This window comes from Nelumbo nucifera, chromosome 2 (assembly GCF_055504915.1).
Source record: "Nelumbo nucifera cultivar China Antique chromosome 2, China Antique-T2T, whole genome shotgun sequence".
In the NCBI taxonomy this organism is placed as follows: domain Eukaryota; kingdom Viridiplantae; phylum Streptophyta; class Magnoliopsida; order Proteales; family Nelumbonaceae; genus Nelumbo; species Nelumbo nucifera.
The window spans coordinates 20,578,112-20,597,718 of record NC_142650.1 but is presented as its reverse complement, the minus strand read 5'-3'; the positions used below and the strand labels follow the sequence as shown (position 1 = coordinate 20,597,718).

General features: G+C 34.8%; 1 protein-coding gene and 1 long non-coding RNA gene across 2 annotated transcripts; both read left to right on the top strand.

Annotated features, from left to right (window-relative positions):
* The first annotated feature begins 339 nt into the window (after positions 1–339).
* On the top strand, positions 340–3,486 carry LOC104595100 (heavy metal-associated isoprenylated plant protein 3-like). Its single transcript, XM_010255686.3, has 5 exons — positions 340–503; positions 628–766; positions 1,365–1,576; positions 2,063–2,150; positions 2,687–3,486. The coding sequence occupies exons 1-5, from the start codon at positions 495–497 to the stop codon at positions 3,115–3,117; spliced, it is 879 nt and encodes a 292-aa protein (XP_010253988.1). The 5' UTR covers positions 340–494; the 3' UTR covers positions 3,118–3,486.
* A 2,775-nt stretch (positions 3,487–6,261) lies between these two features.
* Positions 6,262–13,208, top strand: LOC148801976 (uncharacterized). Its single transcript, XR_016081963.1, has 3 exons — positions 6,262–6,654; positions 6,900–6,985; positions 11,470–13,208. It is a non-coding gene; the product is annotated as an uncharacterized LOC148801976 (long non-coding RNA).
* Positions 13,209–19,607: the final 6,399 nt, after the last annotated feature.

The following is a 19,607-nucleotide window of genomic DNA, read 5'->3' as shown; positions in this document are numbered from 1 at the left end:
GAATCCGTAAAGCCGACTGAAAGTTCCCGCCCCTCTCCGTAACTTTAGGGCAACCCCCCGCCCCTCGAAATCGAAGCATCGACAGATGGATCTTGTGCAACACGAAGGGTAATACGGTCATTTCCAATTTAACAATAAAATGAATGAAATTCAAAACGAGACGAGTCCGGTTCTGAATTCGTCAAAATGACCCAGCGGTTTTGCAATCACGCACGCGGTTCTGAAGGGAATGACACGTTTGGGTTGTGGCACCCCATCCAGAGTACAGCCTAGCTAGTTGCTCGTTGGTCATGCATGACATGCTATGACATCCTCATACATACATGCATACATTCATCACATGCCTGCACATACATCATCATCCCCTACAACTGCCGCTCTCCGCGGTTCCGCCTTCTATTTATGGCTCCCCTCCGCCACCATTTCTCCCCTCCAAACTCCAGGGTTCAAACACTATTCCGCCTTCTAGAACGTAGAGCAACTGAGAAGCAGCAATGGGTGAGGTAAGGGTTCCTTTCCCGATTAATTGCTTCTCCCTCTCCCTCTCTCAACCTGTTCTTTGTTCTGTTAAAGTTTCGAAACGATCGTGATCTCATTTCGTTTTTCTCCTGGCTTCGTATTGTGCAGAAGGAGAACAAGAATGAAGGCGAGAAGAAGGCCGACGGAGGGAAAAAGGATGATGGTTCGATTACCGTGGTCTTGAAGGTTGATATGCACTGTGAAGGTTGCGCCAAGAAGGTCAAACGATCTGTTAAGGGTTTCGAAGGTACATCAAAAACATAAGAATTAATTTCTCTGTTTGTCTTGTCATTGGTGTTAAAAGCAGCTTTGTTTCAAATTCCTTCAGTTTTTCTGAGTATAGACACATATAAACCAACGAGAGTGAAGCAGAATCTATTTCCTGTTATTTTTTCAAGATAGTTTTCTTTCTTCCTCTGGGATTTTACATAATTGCTTTGCGATCGGGATCCATTGGTCCTATCTCTGTTTATTTACTTACAAAATATTTTGGGAGGATGTAGTTTTGGTTTTTCAAACGGGCGTTCATTGTTTTGATTTCCCCCTTTTCTTATAAAAATGTCTCTGCATCTAGATTTCACCGCTGCTTTGACTTCTGGGCGCGTATTAGACTCAACAATGGCTCACAGTGCATCGCAGCCGTGAGTTGGGAACATCTTCCCATGAATGATAACATCATGTACGGGAGATGTTCTCAACGTACGGCTGCGATGCGCTGTGAGGAGCAGATCCGATCTCTTCATTTTCCTCTTTTCATCATAAGTCATAACATCCATAGCTCACGTTAGAGCCTATTCACTGGGTTACTTACGTTTTGTTTCTTCTGCGTCCTGTGGTGGATGAAGGTGTCGAAGACGTCAAGGGAGACAGTAGCAATAACAAGCTAACCGTGGTAGGGAAAGTAGACCCACTGAAACTTCGAGAGCGAGTGGAGCAGAAGACGAAGAAGAAGGTGGAGCTCATCTCTCCTATACCAAAGAAGGAAGACAAGAAGCCAGCAGAAGGCAAGAAAGAAGAGAAGAAGGAAGAGAAGAAAGAAGACGGCAAGAAGAAAGAGGTAACAACCCGTAAAAACACTCTGTATATTAAATTAAAAAAAAATAGGACTAACGTGCGCATGCTCCAATGTACGTCAGACTACCATGCGCCCCTTTTCTGTAATCTAATATTTATTTCGACGTGTGTGTTTCTGCCAGCTGGGCGGAACCTAAGGGCCACCTGAAATCAAAGCGCTTTCCCAGTGGTCCCCTACTCCCCTTGCGTTTGATCAGATTTACAGATATTTTCTCTCTTTAAATTAATTAAACAGCGCATCCGGCGCATGTTAGCTAGCCTCGTGAGAGGTTCAGAACTTAGGTGTCAGTCCGGAGTCCGGACTCGGGGGTGGGGGGACTTTCGAAGTTCCAATCAGCAATTGCTTCCATTTTATTGAGTCTCAGAGATTGATCAGACGGACCTCCTCCACATCGAGGCGCGTTTTAGCTGAAATTAGATTTCCTTATTTTGAATAAATTAAGTAACAGATTAATTGATATTGTTGTAGCCATCGGAGACGACGGTCGTTCTGAAGATCAGACTGCATTGTGAAGGATGCATCCAGAAAATACGACGAATCATCTCCAAGTACAAAGGTGAGTGATCGGTTAAATTTCAAAAAGAAATACTGACTTCCATGATTAACTTAACATTCAAATTCAAAATGAACCCAACAAATTAATTAGTGGGAGAACATGCATCGTTTAATGAAGAGGATCGTGTTTTCACGTAAAATGAATTACGGACTTCAGTAGTCTTTAGTATTTTTTTTTTATTATTATTATGAGCTGGGAGAAGTGAACTCATATGATATTTTATCATTACTTCCTACCCCATTTGTAGCACTTCACGAAACTGATTCCTACCTTTTATTTTGCTGTCAAATCATTGAAAGCAATGAAAAGGAGTAAAAAATTAAGTGGTGGAGATCAGGAGATCCTCTTTCAATGTTCTCGAGATCCTGGAATATCCATTTTTTAAGAAAAAAAAAATTTAGTTTATATTGTGAAGGAAGGATATTAATCTATTATAATTAAATAATTACTGCTCATTGTTTATCGGTGGATTTGATTTGGGCATTCATGTTTTCTGAGTGACGTCTGACCGGAGGACGGATGGCTTGGACTTGCAGGAGTTCAGAACGTGGCAGTAGACCCAGCGAAGGACCTGGTAACGGTGAAGGGTACAATGGACGTCAAAGCAATGACGCCCTACCTGAAAGAGAAACTGAAAAGAAGCGTAGAGGTTGTTCCGGCGAAGAAAGAAGACGGTGGCGGCAAAGAGAAGGAGGGCGGCGAGAAGAAGAAAGAAGGCGGCGGCGAAGGGGAGAAGAAGGGTGGTGAGGGAGGAGAGAAGAAAGAAGGAGGGAAGAAAGAGGGAGAAAAGAAAGAAGGAGAAAAGAAAGGAGGCGGTGGTGGGGGGGGAGATGCGGGGAAGAAGGAAGAGGCGGTGAAGCCGGCGGAAAATAAGATGGAATATTACCCTCAAAATTATGTGGTGGAATACGTGTACGCGCCGCAGCTGTTCAGCGACGAGAACCCCAACGCTTGCTCCATAATGTAACTACGATGAAGAGTGGGGAGACGTGAGAGTGAGAGTAAAAAACCAATCTTTTATATGTAAATAAAAAAAAAAGAAAAAAAATGTATACCGGAGGAAAAGTACATATAGTAGAGATGGGGGCGGGGGAAAATGCCTTTTGGTAGATTGTGATTGCTGATAGATGTAGCCCAGCAAACCGGGCCAGCCTCGTTCCGGTACTGCAAGTTGGTTAAGGTTTTTTTTTTTTTTTCTTGTCTTCTTATTTTCTTTTAGGTCCTTGTATTGTCCAATTCCTGGGTTGGTTAATTCAATTTTGTCTACTATAAATCTTATTGCCACGTGGATAAAGATATTTAAAGTGTCTTGTCCAATTTGGTTATTTTCAGAAAATGAGAAAAGCAACAAATGATTGGTAAATCTGTCATTAGTAGGAATGTGCAATGTGGCATTGGCATGGAATGGAAGAAGCGGTGGGTGGGTGGGTGTGGTTTGTGGCAGGAGGCGTGATCAAATTGGTCACGGCCGACGGCTGCAGAGTAAGGGCCATACACATACCTGTGGAGTTGCGGGTGGGAATGGGCATAAGAATAGGAGAGCCATCCATCGGGTCAGAATCATATACACATATGGATGAGAGGCATCATTCGTTAAATGATAGGTAGGTGGGTCCAAATGCCAAATTCCTTTCTGTATACATAGTTGGTGTTGCTCTCCTCCTTTAAGACGAAAGTTAAATTGAAAAAAGAAATAATGCGGCAAGCTTTTCTTTGGTTTGTGTGGGCCGGGGGTGGAGCCCTTAACTTCCCAAGTCTACAACACATTCATGTGTTGAGCTTTTTTCTTCTGTAATAGAAAAAAACAAGGAGCATTCTTTTCACCCGAATCTCAAAAGTCAAGAATAAATCTGAACCTCCGCTTTTGTTTTTTAATTTGAAATTTACCCATTTTAACTAGCCAGCTGTCAGCTGTGCTTGTTAGTTGGGTCCCGAAGAGGAAGAGCCCCCAAAGTAGGAAGTAATCCATCTCTTCTTTCCTTCTAGGCTTTTACTCTACGCCGCAATTTCACTGACGGAGGAGGGATTGGAATTACATCATCCACATCATCATGATTCATGCTCATGGGGAATATTTAATATATTGTATTATTGTATAATGCAATGCGCCCATGCCATATGTGCGGGTGTCTTCATGTTGTATTTTATGTATGTATACTGGGTTTGGGTTATACATTTAATTTAATTTAATTTCATCCGGCTACGGGCTACCCTTTTTGTCGTCTTTTAGGGAGAATGAAAGTGAAAAAGAGGCAAAACTTTGTCTTTTTTCTGGCTGTGCCTGATAAAAGGAACAAAAACACGTAGAGTGAGAGTGTAACGAAGCAGTCATGGATGCAACTGAAAGAATATTCTACCTAATAACCCCCATCTTATATATATTAATCAATTTATTGTTATCAAAAGATCGAGTTGGGATCTACTGATCACACAATACATTGCTGCTCATAATCTCTTATACTTTATATCACCGATATTGTTGATGTACAATTGGATTAATGTGTCCACTAATGTATTATGTGATCAGCAGATCCGGATTCTAATCAAAGAACCATTGGTCTTTCTCGTCAAAAAAAAAAATGGCCATCACTCATCAGCCTAAATGACACTGTGTTTCCACATTTTTATAATCAACTACTGTGTTTTCAAAAATCAAACCCGAAGCATCTGTATTCTGTATACCAGTAAAGTTGGGCGGCTGGGTTGAATGGTTTAAGAACAGAACCAACCCAGAATCCTGTCAACTGTCAGCACTTCAGGAGGTATCCAATTCAACAATTAATGGAGGTCAAGTACAGTTTGGAATCATCCATCACACCACCTTGTTTTATATTATATTATATGGACTCAATGGTATCTGAGTTTATCTACATTTCTTTCTTGGCACAAGAAAGAGAAAAGAAACTTATTTGGGATGATGATGTAAAACATAATTAAGAAACAAACAACTCTCTTTACAGGGTTAATTAGGGTCATATCATCAATTGTTGGCTTAGGTTTTGAAGAGAAAGTACTACATTATTTCTCTAAAGGTTTTTTTTTTTTTCTTTTTCTTTTGTCGATTATATCATTATTCTAGATACTCAATATTGAAGACAAAGGTTTTAATAATCTTACATTATCATAACCGAATTGGCCTTACATTCAAGATATCATTCACATGGCTACTTTACATTTTTGTCAATTTTAATGGCTGAGGATAACTGCCTTCACCTTTCCACTGCTAGTGATTAGACAACTATTAACATTGTTTCTGCACAAAATTTGTAAACAGATTTTTTTAATATTGATTATGGTCCATATATAACTTCAAGACATGACTCACATGTAAAGCTCATTTCATGAAATACATGACTACCCTACACTTTGGTCAATTTTATTGGCTTTCTCAGCATAATTTACCTTTCACATTAGTCCCAAAGTAATTCCATATATCAAGTTGTAGTTGTAGGATTGAATTTCATTCTGTAGCCTCTCTCTCTCTCTCTATCTCTATCTCTATCTCTTGTTTTTGTTAATTTAGGAAACTCATTACAACATCAATAATGAAGCTAATAATCGTGGGATTCACTGTCGTTTGCACAAGGTTTGAAGAGAACAATCATGGAGATAAGAATGATAAGATTGAATGTCACATGCACATACTAAAAAGACAAGGATGGGTAGCTAAAGGAATTTGAAGCCTTTCAGTGTAGGACCAACTGTGGGCCTTGTGGCTTATGAGTCAAACTCCTTGTGGAATGGATTCCTTTTCTGATGGGGACCAATTAAGCTAAGTGATGAAGGCTTATTGGTTGGAGAAGATGTATTATTGTATTATGGTTGGTACTACAAGACTGGCAAGGACCCTCCCCTTAATTATCATGTTCCCTTTGATAAAGTTAAGTCATTTTTGTTTGACACACACTTATATAAAGACTTATCAACCTGTCTCTTACAGTGTTACAAGACTACAAGCTTCCTTGAACCTTCGCGGCTTTTTGGGCTCTTGCTAAAAAGAGACACTCATCAAGCGATTGAGCACCAATATGGTGTCCTTGCTTGTTTAAGTTCGATGCACACTTAAAGCAACTTTTTGTACATGGTGGTGGGGTGCTTTGGTTGGAAAAAGGTAGACCGTGGGAAATTTCGCCTTTAAAATAAAAGCACTAGATAGGGAGATCACTCACTTCCTCTACAAAGTTGATTTGTGGTCCATTTAATTTCTTTTGCTCAAACAAACAAGGTTTTTAGCCTTTCAGGGACCCTGATGCACCTTGTCTCAAATGGATGTGGATGACCCCAGAAGTTTCTACGTGCTTGCTTGGTGGCCGCTTTTCCAGTGGCAAGTTCTGAGACAAATGCCCCTAAGTCTCTCTTTGGTGCAATTTCATTTGAACCGGTATAAATGCATTAAGAGTAGAAATCAGAATAGTGCAAAATTTGATTCACTAATACCGGGGTTTTACTCTATGTAATTTGCTTCTCTCAAGGAAATGTTCAACTTAAAAGCTTAAGCTGTTAGGTGAGGTTCTTCATTAGTTTTTTATTCTCTAACATATCTCTCTTTTAACGAACCATTCAATCTAAAAGATTAACATGGTGTTTGGAAGCTTGGGTGTTTTTTAGGACCGATTTTCGAGAAAAAATGCCCATGTTTTCAAGACCTAGTTTTCACAAAAAAAATACTTCTGTCACGTAGGCAATGAGCAACACTATGCTGTTTGGTAAGGTGATTTTCATCATTGTTTTTCTTGTATGTGCTGACAGGTAAGCACCACATAGGATACACATCAGTCAACCGTTGGGTGAAACGGTTCACCGATTCATGCATCGGTGGGGTCCCGATTTTCAAGGTATGCCCGATTTTTTAATAATCGGCTAAACCAAACAATGAGATGCATCGGTGTTTGTTTAAACGCCTATGTGGATCCGACATAGCACCATTTTTTTTTTGAAAAACGGACACGGTTCAAAACATTCCCTAAGCTCTTAGGTGAGGTCCCAGCACAGGTTTTTATTCTCTAATAGCTTTAGGTTTTATTTCATTTCATTCACACATTGAGGACAAAGTTAAAAAGAAATAAAAAAAAAATACTAGAATTTGCATTCATATACTGCTGCACTAGTACAAAAGAAACTTCATTTCAAATAAACCAGGCCTAAGGAAAAGTAAATGCTCTTTATGATATTTTTTTCCAACTGAATTAAAGCTATATCTCTTTAAAATTTGCTAAACACCGATGTGCTGAAATTATAACTGGTGGTGAGGATTAAACACTAGGTCACTTGGTCAAACAGGCTCTAGTACCATCTCAAAGAACAATTCAACCGCATAAAAGCTTAAGTTGTTAGATAAGGCCTCGTTTGGTTCGTGGAAATAGGGGTCTAGAATTGGAGTTGGAATGGGTCGTTCCGATTCCAACTGTTTGATTAGGCGAAATTAAAATTCTATTCCCATTTCTGGTGAAAATGACATTTCTCCATTTGAGGGAATTGTCATTCCCTCCCCCTCTCTTGGGAATGAAATCCTATTCCAGCTTATTCCAATTTCCATTCCGATTCTGTCTGAACCAAACAGACTATAGAAATAGACCATTTCAATTCTAGTTCCAATTCTAGCTACAAGCCAAATAACCCCTAAGATCCTAGTTAGGTTTTTATTCTCTAACACTAGAGAATTCAATACTGTTCGAGTAAATGCCCAATTGACTATAGGAAAGAGCTGATGTGGACCTTAGTTGGTACTGAACATGTGACCAGTCCAAGTGATAACCTGTACAATTTGAACTGCCCACCCAATCAGTCGACTCCAGGCTCCAGCAATCAAATGGCTGGCTCTGTTAGAAACAAATATGTACTAGCAAATATAAATAACCCATCTAGGAAGGGAGAAAACTACAAGAAGTGGAGAACAATTAAAAGTCTTATTCGTAAGAAAATTAGGTTTTGGAATACGACTTCAGCTTTTTTTATTTTATTAATGATATTGTGCCATGAAAACGGATGATTATGATTTATGATAACGATCTTTTCAAAATTATAATATTTTGGTTCTAGGGCTCCTGAACTTGGATACACGCCCTCATAAAACCCCATATTCACATTTGACAGGATTAAGATAAATTAGGTCGAAAATTAGCGTGAAATGTGATCTCAACTGTGAATTTTCAAATCGATTCATTTGAAATGTTTTGAATGGTGAGAAGAAAAGATTACGTCGACCCAAAAGAGAGGCTCATAGAATAATGCACCCTAAACTCAAACATGGTGAAGTAACAACTAACAACTGGTTTAGTTCTGTTCTGCTTATATTCTTGAAATATCCAATCCCTTAATTGGAGGTTGGAATAGTGGGATTCTCTAGATCGAGTGGTGGGTCCCTGATATTCTGATATGGCACACCTGTCCTCTATCCTATGATTTCATAATCCCATTGTTGGATCTGATCACCCTAGACCCAAGACCCCTTCTTTTTAGAAAAAAGAAAAAGGAGAATGATTAACTTGAGTTGAGGCTCCAAAGATTCTTTCATTTAATGGATGGATCCACCATCAGATGGACCTCCCTAAGAGATTAAAGCGGCTAAAATTCAAGTAAATAGATTATCTCACTTGTTTGCCTGCAAATCAAAATAAGACAAGGACAAATTAGTCGTATTCTGTTGGTGAACACCCTGTAGATCCCTTGAAATTACCTGTTGCATTTGTCACTATGCCCTTTTCAGGGCCCAGGGCCTAAGGCCCATATGATCATTATTCCTCTCTACTTTTTTTTCCGTCCAAGAACTTAAGAAGTCTTTTTTTTTTTTTTTTTTCTTAAAGTCCTATTCAAGCTTAGAAAAATCTCCTAGATAACAAATCGAAGATCAAATGATTGCTATTCGTCTGCTCGTAACTGGGGGCCCAGGTCTCTCAAGCCTCAGACTCAAAATGTGCCTCTGGAAAAAGGTTAAACAAAAAAAGAAAAGAAAACCCACTTACCATACAAGGACACATCTTTTCATCTTGGATAACTTCATTGAAATCTAAAATTCTTACCTTAAAGAAAAGGGTAAATTTTTAAAACCTCCCCTAAAGTTTCCTAATTACAATAATCTCCCTACACTTTTTAAAGATAATTGTAAGTAGACTTCTTTTGTTAGAATGCTTTAACAAGAGGCATAAGATGTTCAAAAATACCCATGCATTTACTATTGAAGCTAGTTTTTATAAAAAAATAATATAAACTTTATCAAGAACGAAAAAAAAAAGGAAAACTTAAAGTTATAACTTTACCTTTAAGCAATTGATATAAAGAGTAAATTAAAAAAATAAATCAATTAATTTCGGAAAAGAGATTAGAAGGGTTTGAAATAACGATTGATATGAAGAAAAATTTGAGAAAAAAAATTCTGATCAAAATAACTGCATGGGCATTTTGAAAGAGGATCATGGTAAAGGGGTCTAATTGGTACTTGCAACTATATCTGATAGTACAGGAGAGGTGATATTGCAATTACCAAACTTTAGAGACAGTTCCAACAACAGTGAAAAACTTGAGGAGTGGTTTTAGCAATTTACCCTAAAAGAAATAGACCTGTTGTGGGAAGTGTTTTCAATTCAACCCGTGGTAGGGTTGTTCATGGGTTGGGTCTAACCTGATGGATCCAATGGATCCAAACTGATTCGGTCTGTTCTGGTTCTACGAATTAGAATCAATTGGTTAGTTCCAGTTCCTGATATATTGTCCCCATTATTATCGGTACAGAACCAGTTCCATCCAGTCTCAAACCGATATATAGAGAGAGAGATGATTGTCCCGGAGAGCCAATCCGTTCAATTCTAAGTCTAAAATTTATAGACTATATCGGGTCCAGTTTAATTCCAGGTCCTTAACCATTCTTATCAGGTCAATTTTGATTCTAACTGGACTCGACCCAGACCCAACCCGTTGACAGTACTAACCCGTGGTTGGCCGTTGACCCGGTAGTGGAACGAGTAACACGGACACCTGACCAGGTCCTGGGTTTCAATTCTGAATGTCTGGATGGTTTTTTCTTTTTTTTTTTTATTTACGACCTAATGAACCCGTTTAACCTGCTACCACGTCCACTCCAGTCGCCTATGTCGGTAAGTCGGTTCATAAACGTTGGTTAGGTAGCAGTCGGTGTAAGGAAGAGTTTAGATATTAATGGACTGGATATTTCATATTTGGATTAGAATCTAGAAACATGGTCAAGACCAAGGAAGACCAATCCCATTCCATTCCATGGTCCTAGTCCAAGTCCAACCAACCGCCATGAAAGCATGGACCATGGCCCACATGACTTGTTTAGACGTCAGCTCATGTGTCATCTAAACTCTAAACAATCACCAAAACCTCTAGGAAACCAATTGATTGGATGCATACCATAAGCTTTCAAATTCAATTAGTGAATTGAGGTAAGCGTTTAATTTCTTGCTTAATGGACAATGCTTTATGATTAAAATATTGTTAGTAATTCTGGGATTATTTAATCCACTTTCTCCTCTTTCAGCCGGGTTTTACAAGAAATGATCCGTGAACCTGTAAATCTGTGGGCCTTCTTCTTCCTTATCGTAAAAAGGAGGAGAAAGAGGCCAGACTCCTCTTCATTCTTATCACTTGATCACTCCAACTTTATTTAATCGATGATAATGGAATAATATACGCCTTCGTATGTCAACGGATGGCCCAGCATGAGTTGGGTGGGGCTGGGCTGATTTAAGAGGGTCCGGGCTCAGCCTAGATGATGTGTCCTACAACCTGAATTATATTCAAATTATATTAACAGTTTCTTTATACAATTGAGCTGTTGTTAATTGATAGATAAAAACAAAGTCGCATATTGAGGGGTATGTGGTGGATGATATGGGCCAGAAAAGCCTGTCTTCATTAGACAATAGACGTTGTTTTATTCGGGGGAAGAAAAAGTTCTTCCACTTGGGTTCCGTTTGGTGAGTAGTGACACCCAAAATGAAGGAAAACGAATGAAATGATTCAATTCCTAGGTTAATCAAAACACTAGAAAGTTTTTACACTTAAAAGGCTGTGTTTGGTTGCAGTTTAATTTTATTTGCACTAAAACAAATGTTTGGGAGTCTAAATTAAAAGAATGCAAATTCTGATTTAATTTTGTTTTGAGCATTATTTTCTTGTGCTTCAGGTCTTAGTTTACTTTATTTGTACTAGATAAAGTAAATTTTAAAACAAAAACAAATCAAAATTTGCTTCACGGTAGTTTTCATCAATAGAAATTAATTTGCAACACAACTAAATGCATCCTAAATATTAGTTTAATTTCTTTCATTAATTTGATGTCACATACAACCAAATGCAGTCAAAATGAACAGTTCGAATACAGTTGCTCAGCCTTCAGCATGCTACAAAAGCCCTGCGCACAAGCTTTGGAACTTCCGTCCTGAAACGAGACTACAGGCTTCCACTGATGAAGAAGACTTCACAACTCTGGGCCCAGGAATTTTTTGGACTTAACCTTTGCTGCTAGGCCTAGACGTCGACACTCGGTTGCTTCACGTTCACGACTAGTAGTTACTCTCACTCTCCTGCTCTTCAATTTTTGTTTTACTTTTACTAAGCTCGGATGCAGCAAAAATCTATGGGCTCTAAACACCCAAACCACCACTAATCCAAATTCGTTTTTGTTTTACTTTCCCAATAACTCTTCCAGAAGACTCCTCGACCAAGACCACCACTAATCCAAATTCCAAACACCCAAGCATTTATTTTGATTGCTACGTTAATTAATCTTTTTATTTTGTTTTACTCTACTTAAAATATAAGATATAAAATATAATTAAATATCCCCACGTCACTTTTAGACGTTTCTTGTTTGCATTTGCACGATGACACATGCACCTCCATAGAACTTGTGATATATAATTATCTATGATTAATCTTAAATATTATTAATTATAAAAGATGAGGGCCATAAGTGCAATAATCAGGCCGGTTGTCATGTGTCTCGGAATGAATTAATGCATGTTTTTTAAAAATGAATCGGTGACTGAACCGGTCAGGGTCTGGTTATTGGTTTGAACGGTCCGACCGTTTGACCTGAACGGTCGGTCCGTTCTAACCAAAAAGATAAAAAAAAAATTAAAAAATTGGAAAATGGTTAAAACCGTTCAAACGGTTTGAACGATTAACCAGTTGGTTCAGCAGCTTATTGACCAAAATCAATGGTTTTAGAGGAAAAAACGGTTTTGGAGAAAAATAGAACCGATCAAGTGATCGGTTCCCGGTTTTTCCAGTCCGATCCGATTTTAAAAACAGTGATTAAATGGTTCATGATGATCCGAATTAAGCCCGATATATAGATAGTACAGCATCTCTACTAAAAGTACACAATACATAATACTCTGTATTAGGTCGATATAGTGTTTTTTTTTTTTTTTTGCCAATCAGTCTCTTCATTGTAGTCCCATTAATCTTTACTGACTCATCTATCGGAAAATTCATCTTTAGAGATATACTTCAGGACTCTCCCCTTTTGTAGTTCTGACTCATCACATTGATTCATTCTCTTTCCTCTTTTTTTTTTACAAATTTGAACTGCAATAACCTATTTTATTTGATAAGAATTAGTGATAATTAATTACTATTTAATCACATGAGTCTATGGGTATTATTTCTCGTATATGGCTTTTCACTGCATCAACTGCACCAAGTCGGCTGACGTTAGACGCAGTAATTGGGTTGGGTTAAGACACTGCTGGTTGATTTCGGGTCAAATTGAATTTTGGGTTGGTTAGACCCTAATCCTAAAAGATCAGGGTAAGATTGACCCATGGGTCAATTCGGGTCATTCCTAAAAATAATAGAATTTTTATAAAATAAAGAAAAAATATATAAAAATGTTAAAATTAAAATAAATTTGAGCATTCAATAATTCAAAGAATAAACGATAAAAAGTAAAAATTAAATAGTAAAGATGATTTAGGTAGCTAAATGTAACCCTATTTTTCAAATTAAGTTGGATCGGATTTGTGGGTTGAATCAACTTTTTGCAGGGTCTAATCGACATTGATGTGCTCCTACCGTTCAAAACTAACAAGAATCATGTCAATGTTGCCACTGTCGGATCAGAATCTAGTGACCCTTCAGTTCATAGGGTCCAGGGTGGACGCCCCTGATGTATGGGTGTGATTAGCTAGAGCTGTTACAAGTTGCGATAATCTTGTTTAACTAATTAACCTGCTTTGTTTATACAAGATATATATTAAGCACAGGCCGGGTAACGTCAGCGTCAGTGGGGGGAACTGGAAACTGGAAACTGGAAAGGGAACCGAGTAATCACATCGACGATTCATGCATCTGACTCAGCAGCAACTGACTCGGGTGTCGACGTTATGTACATGTATGTAGACATGGATCATGTGCATAGCATGGTGACATGCATGCATACATTGGAATGGATGATCATATATGGTGGCTTTGTGTCATGGTGTGACACGGAAGACACACGTGAGTCTGAACAAGGTTTTCGTCTAGTAGACTTAAGAGATGAGACTAGATAGCTTTGAGGTTTGACTGATATCCGATACAGGGTCCGTTTAGTCATCATTCACCAAACGCCGATTTAGGGTGGCGGCCCCGGCCACGTCAGGCACACATGGCGGTGTGCTGGCATTTAAATTTGCAAGTTAGGTTATCCATAAACTTTGGTAAGCCATGAAATGACTAAAATGCCCTAATTGAATTTTTTTTACGTCTATAGATTTTAATAAATAAATTGAGGATGGGAAGCGGAGGATCCTATTTGAACTCCAAATTAATTGCCACGTGTAAAAGTCTGATCATTCAGGAAAAAGTCACCAGAGGCCTTCAGTTTGTACTTTTGTAAGGAAACGATTAACTAGATCAGTGTTTGAAACCGAAATCTGAAATCCATTTTTTCAAATGACAACTTGTGTTTGATTATATTTTTTCCAAATTATTTTTCAAACTATACTTTGAAAATCGGGAAAGTAGTTATATATTTTCAAACTATATATGCTTTGAAATCCTTCTTGGTGTTTTAACAATAACAAACCAGCAATAGTCCTAAACAAAAAATTAATAAAAAACAACATTTTCTAAAAAAACGGTATTATCAATACCACACCATTTTCTTAAAAAAAAAAAAGAAAGAAAAAGAGAAAACACCTATCAGAAACTACATCGGTTCCAATTTCCAAACATGGCCTAGAAGGAACAAGCAGAGAATTCCTCACATGTGCGTACATAATTCCATCACATAGAGGGAATGGAGTGGATTGGCCAGAATTCCACAGTCCCCATTTCTGCCATATGGCTCTCAGTTATGTAAGATTGTATGATTTTCACATGTAATATGAGTTGTTAATGGTTTTAAATTTTTAATATAAATAATATAATCTCCTATAAAATTAGGTAAACGTGTTCTGGGAATAATTCAGTTGTTTCTGGAACGGGGAGGGGAATCGGGAGACTCCAGCTCCACGCTTTTATTTGCTACATATGTAAACTTTCTTAATAGCTCAATGACTGCAAATTGGAAATAAGAAAATCTGCTCACCTCTCTCTCCCACTCTCTCTCTCTCTCAAGAAAAATAAAGAAATACGAAAAAGGAATTTTTTTTAAGTAATATGATAAGAGAAATTGAAACTCCAGAAACGTGGCATTAATAGTCAAACATCCACTTATAGAATCCAGCCCTTTTTGTAGAGTTGTAAATTGGGCCATACCACTCTTGCTCGAGTACGATGGTTTATAGGTCATATTGGGTTTGGGGTTTCAGGTCCATGGGTCAGGTTGGCAAGCACGATAATACAGAAATACTCTCAATAGTTATATGGGGGTTATTTATGAATTTTGGCTTTGGGGGAGATAAAATGATAATAATGCCCCTTAATAACTATATAATATATAATTTATGGGGTATTTAGGTGAAGTGATAAATGACTTTATAATGACCAAAATACCCCTCATAATAAATAAAAAATGGCTAGTTTGTAGGGTATTTTGGGGAATTAAATTATTTTCGATTCCTATAAATAGCCTTATCCTCTACCATTTTCACCACACCAATTCTCATACTCTCTTATACTCTATCAAATCTCAATCTGTCATACATCATGCTCTCACATATACTCTCATAGTCTCATACTTTCTATACTCTAATTCTCAACTTGATTCAAGTTTCAACAATAAGCACACTTGCTCAGGTATCTCAAGTTAGTAATTTGGAAGACTTAGAGGCTTCAATTGTTGAAATCAACTTGAGATACCAAACCGGCAATCTGAGCAAGTGCAATTAAATTTATTTTTATTTTTTTATAATTAAAAAATAGAAATGGTCATTTACTGAAATACCCCTTATAGTTTCATGGATTTAAAATCTATCCTATAGTTAAAATTTTACAAAAACACCACTCATAATTTGCAATGGATTTAATCAATCTTCCATTAGATGACAGTGGAAAATGACAGTGTTGACCCTAATGTTCATTTAAATAAATTTAATAAAAATAAAAATACCATTTTTGCCCTTTATAAGACACGGAAAACCACTTTATTGGCTACATTTGGTTAATTTTGTTTTCTGTACAAAAAAAAAAGTGTTAAGGGTATTTTTGGAATACAAAAATCATGGCCCTAATGGCAAAACAAGCACTCCTTAATGAAATATTGATTAAGTAAATAAGTTGTAAAATATATGTGTTTTAATAAAATAAAAACTATAAGGTAGGTTTAAGTAAATATGTAAAACCATAAGATGTGTTCTAATAAATGACCCTAATAGAATCACATAAGAGCATACAATTGTTTTATATTTTCAACTATTTAAATAATTAATAATTATTCAAATTTTATATACTACTTTTAATAAAAATTTTTATAATACGAAAATTAATTTTTAATATGAAAAAGTGGGAAATTTCCCATATTTCTTAATCTAAAATGTCTTATATCATAAATAGAATTTTTAATAATTGAATTATAATTTTTAAAATTTAATTTAATTTTTAAGTTTAAATCTTTTGAACTAACTAACCAAACCAAAAAATCGACCCAAACCGATTCATCTTGAGTAGGCCAAATAGCCTACGACCAAACTGAACCAACTCATGAACAATCATAATTTCAGCTAAATTAATAGTCTCGTCTCTAATAAATAACAATAGTTTAATCTTCAATAATTATTGAAAAATTATAGTGAAAATACACAATTATTGAAAATATATTGATAATGAAAAAAAATACAATAAGTACTAAAAATATATTAACTTAGTCAATAAATAGTATAATCTCAAATAATAGTTTAATTTCTAATAAATATGAATCAATAAGTAATAATAAAAATACAATAAATACAATAAGTATGATAAATTAAATTTAAAATTTTCAATAATAGTAGTTTAACATCCAATAATTATTGAAAGTTTTCTGTTAAATAACAAAACAAAATAAATTTATACATAATCATAGAAAATACATTTATCACAAAAAACAATAAATAATTACTTAAATACAATAAATATTAATTTTAGTATATATAATTATATAATAAATATAGATTAAGAGTTTAAAACTATTATTAATAAATATTAATTTTTAAAGTTATTTTCTCGATTTATGTTATAATTATTTTTCTATTTTAGAGAATTTTTTATAAATTTATTACAAAATTTATTTATTTTAACTATTTAAAATCTAGTTATGTTAAATATTTTTTTATTTAAAATACCCAATTAATTAAATACTTAAATAATATGTAAAATATTTAAATTTTAAAATATTAATTATTTATTGAATTTAATATCCATAAAATCATAATTTACTATTATTATATAATTTTATTATTAATTTTGCAATATATTAAATTATTATTAATTTCAATATTATGTTATAATTATTTTTCTACTTTAAAGAAAATTTTTAAATTTATTACATAATTTCGTTATTTTAACTATTTAAAATCTAGTTATGATAAATATCTAGTTATTTAAATATTTAAATAATCTATGAAGTATTTAAAATTTTTTGTTATTCGAGTTTTATTTATTTAAAGCAATTACATATTATTAAATATTTGAAAAACATTTAAATTGATGGTCCAGAAAAAAATAATTTAAATTGTTAGTACATAATTTCGTGATATATTTTTGTAAAAATATAAAATTATTTATTAGATAATTTCGTTATTTTAACTATTTAAAATATAGTTATGATAAATATTTAGTTATTTAAATATTTAAATATTCTATAGAATACTTAAATTTTTTTTGTTATTTGAAGTTTATTAATTTAAAGCTATTATACATTATTAAATATTTGAAAAACATTTAAATTGATAATCCAAAAAAATATAATTTAAATTGTTAGTACATAATTTTGTGATATATTTTGTAAAAATATAAAATTATTTTTTTGTTTTTAATAAATATTTTAATGTTATTATATAATTTTGTTAGAGTATTTAAATAATTGTTAAATTTTTTAATCCAAACATTCTTTAGATAGATATAGATAAAAAGTAGGGGAGAGGATAAATAGGAATTAGAGATAATTTAGTAGAGAAACTCTTTACTAAATTAGAGATAATTTTGGAGATAAATAGGAATTAGAGATAATTTATGAGAGAAACTCTCTACTAAATTAGAAATAATTTTGGAGATAAATAGGAATTAGAGATAATTTAGAAGATAAATTAGGGATGGCAATTTTCCCCGTAAAACTAGGGCCCCGCCCCGAATGGGGTGGGGATGAGGAAAATAATTTCCCTAAACCGGGTATGGGGCGGGGGCGGATTTTGTCCCCAAACCCGAAGGTAAATTAGTAAAATATATATAGGTTAATATTGATATTTAAAATATCTCTAAGTTTTCCCTAAATTTTTAAAATCCTAGGGTCCCATAATTTTATTTTTGAATTATCCCTAAAGTATTATAATTCAATTCTAAAATACCTCCAAATTCCTATATCCTATGTATAAATTGTCCATAGAATAGATATTTTAAGTAATTTCCTTGGAGCGGGGAAAATCGGGGATTCCCCGTCCCCGATGGGGAATGGATGCCCCACCCCGCCATCGGGGATGGGGCAAGTACAGGGCAAGGTATCGTGACTTCAGAGAGGGGACAGGGAGGGGGTGCCCTGCCCCAAACCCGTCCCGTTGCCATTCTTAAGATAAATAGGAATTAGAGATAATTCTGGAGAAAGTGGGGGGGGTAGTTTAGGATAAATTTTAGGAGAAGAGATTATTTAGGTTATTGGAAAAGTGCATCCCATTGGTTGTTTCAAAAATGACATGGAATAAAAAAATAAAAAATTCAAAAAAAGGAGAAATTTTTTTGACCACTTTGTTTTAATATATATATATATATATATATGGTTGGATCCTCCTCTCGCTCTCGACATCAATTCCCCAAGGTAGTCAATGTTGACAATGTCAATGTTCAGTCGCAATATGATAGTGTTAGTGTCAATATGGATGTTGCTGATATTGTCGATGTTCCCACCCCCAGTACTGCTACTAGAGGTAGGGAAAGAAAAAGGAAAATACTATGTTGATTAGCCCAGTTTAGACATTATTTAAAATAGAGGAGGTTGAGGAAAAGGGAAAGAGAGTCGTTTGTCAAAAATGTTGGAATGGCATTAGATACAATAGTAGTGGTGGTACTGGCCACTTGGGCAGACATTTGAGACGTCATATGATGAAAGAAGAAGAAGGGTAAGAAACATTACAAGTACAAATAGGAAGTGAGAATTTTGGTACTTTTAAATATTCCCAAGAAAGGATGAGGCAAGAGTTAGTAAAATATATTGTGCATGTTGAACATCCATGTTTATTAGCTGAAGATATTAAACATAAAAATTTTTACATAAATCTGTAAATCCACAATTTAAAAAAAATTAAAATACTATTAGAACAGATGCTTTAAAAAAATTTTATTCATATAAACAAAATTTAATTTTTATGTAATCAAATCTTAATACTAAAGTTGCAATTACTTCCGATTTTTTGACATCTAGATTTAATATAAGTTATATTTGTGTTGGCGGTCATTTTATTGATGAAATATGATTTTTACATAAAACATTTTTAAGTTTTACTAGGCTTGAATGGCCACTTACTGACCCAATTATTGTTGCAAGTATTTTAAATACTTTACATATTTATGAAATTGAAAATAAAGTTTTTTCTATTAGTTTTGATAATGCTAGTAATAATGATTCAGCACTAAATATTTTAAAATCTGAATTAAAATCATGTTTAAATGGAATTTAAATATGCTTTAAATATTATTTCTCATTATATTTTTAAAATTAGAAATTGTATAATATATATTAAAAGTTTTGGAGTAAGAAAACAAGAATTTAAATATTTATGTCAAAATTATGGTTTAAAATATAAACATTTTATATTAGATGTTGAACATAGATGGAATTCTACCTATTCTATGTTACAAAGTTGTATTGCTTATGATGAA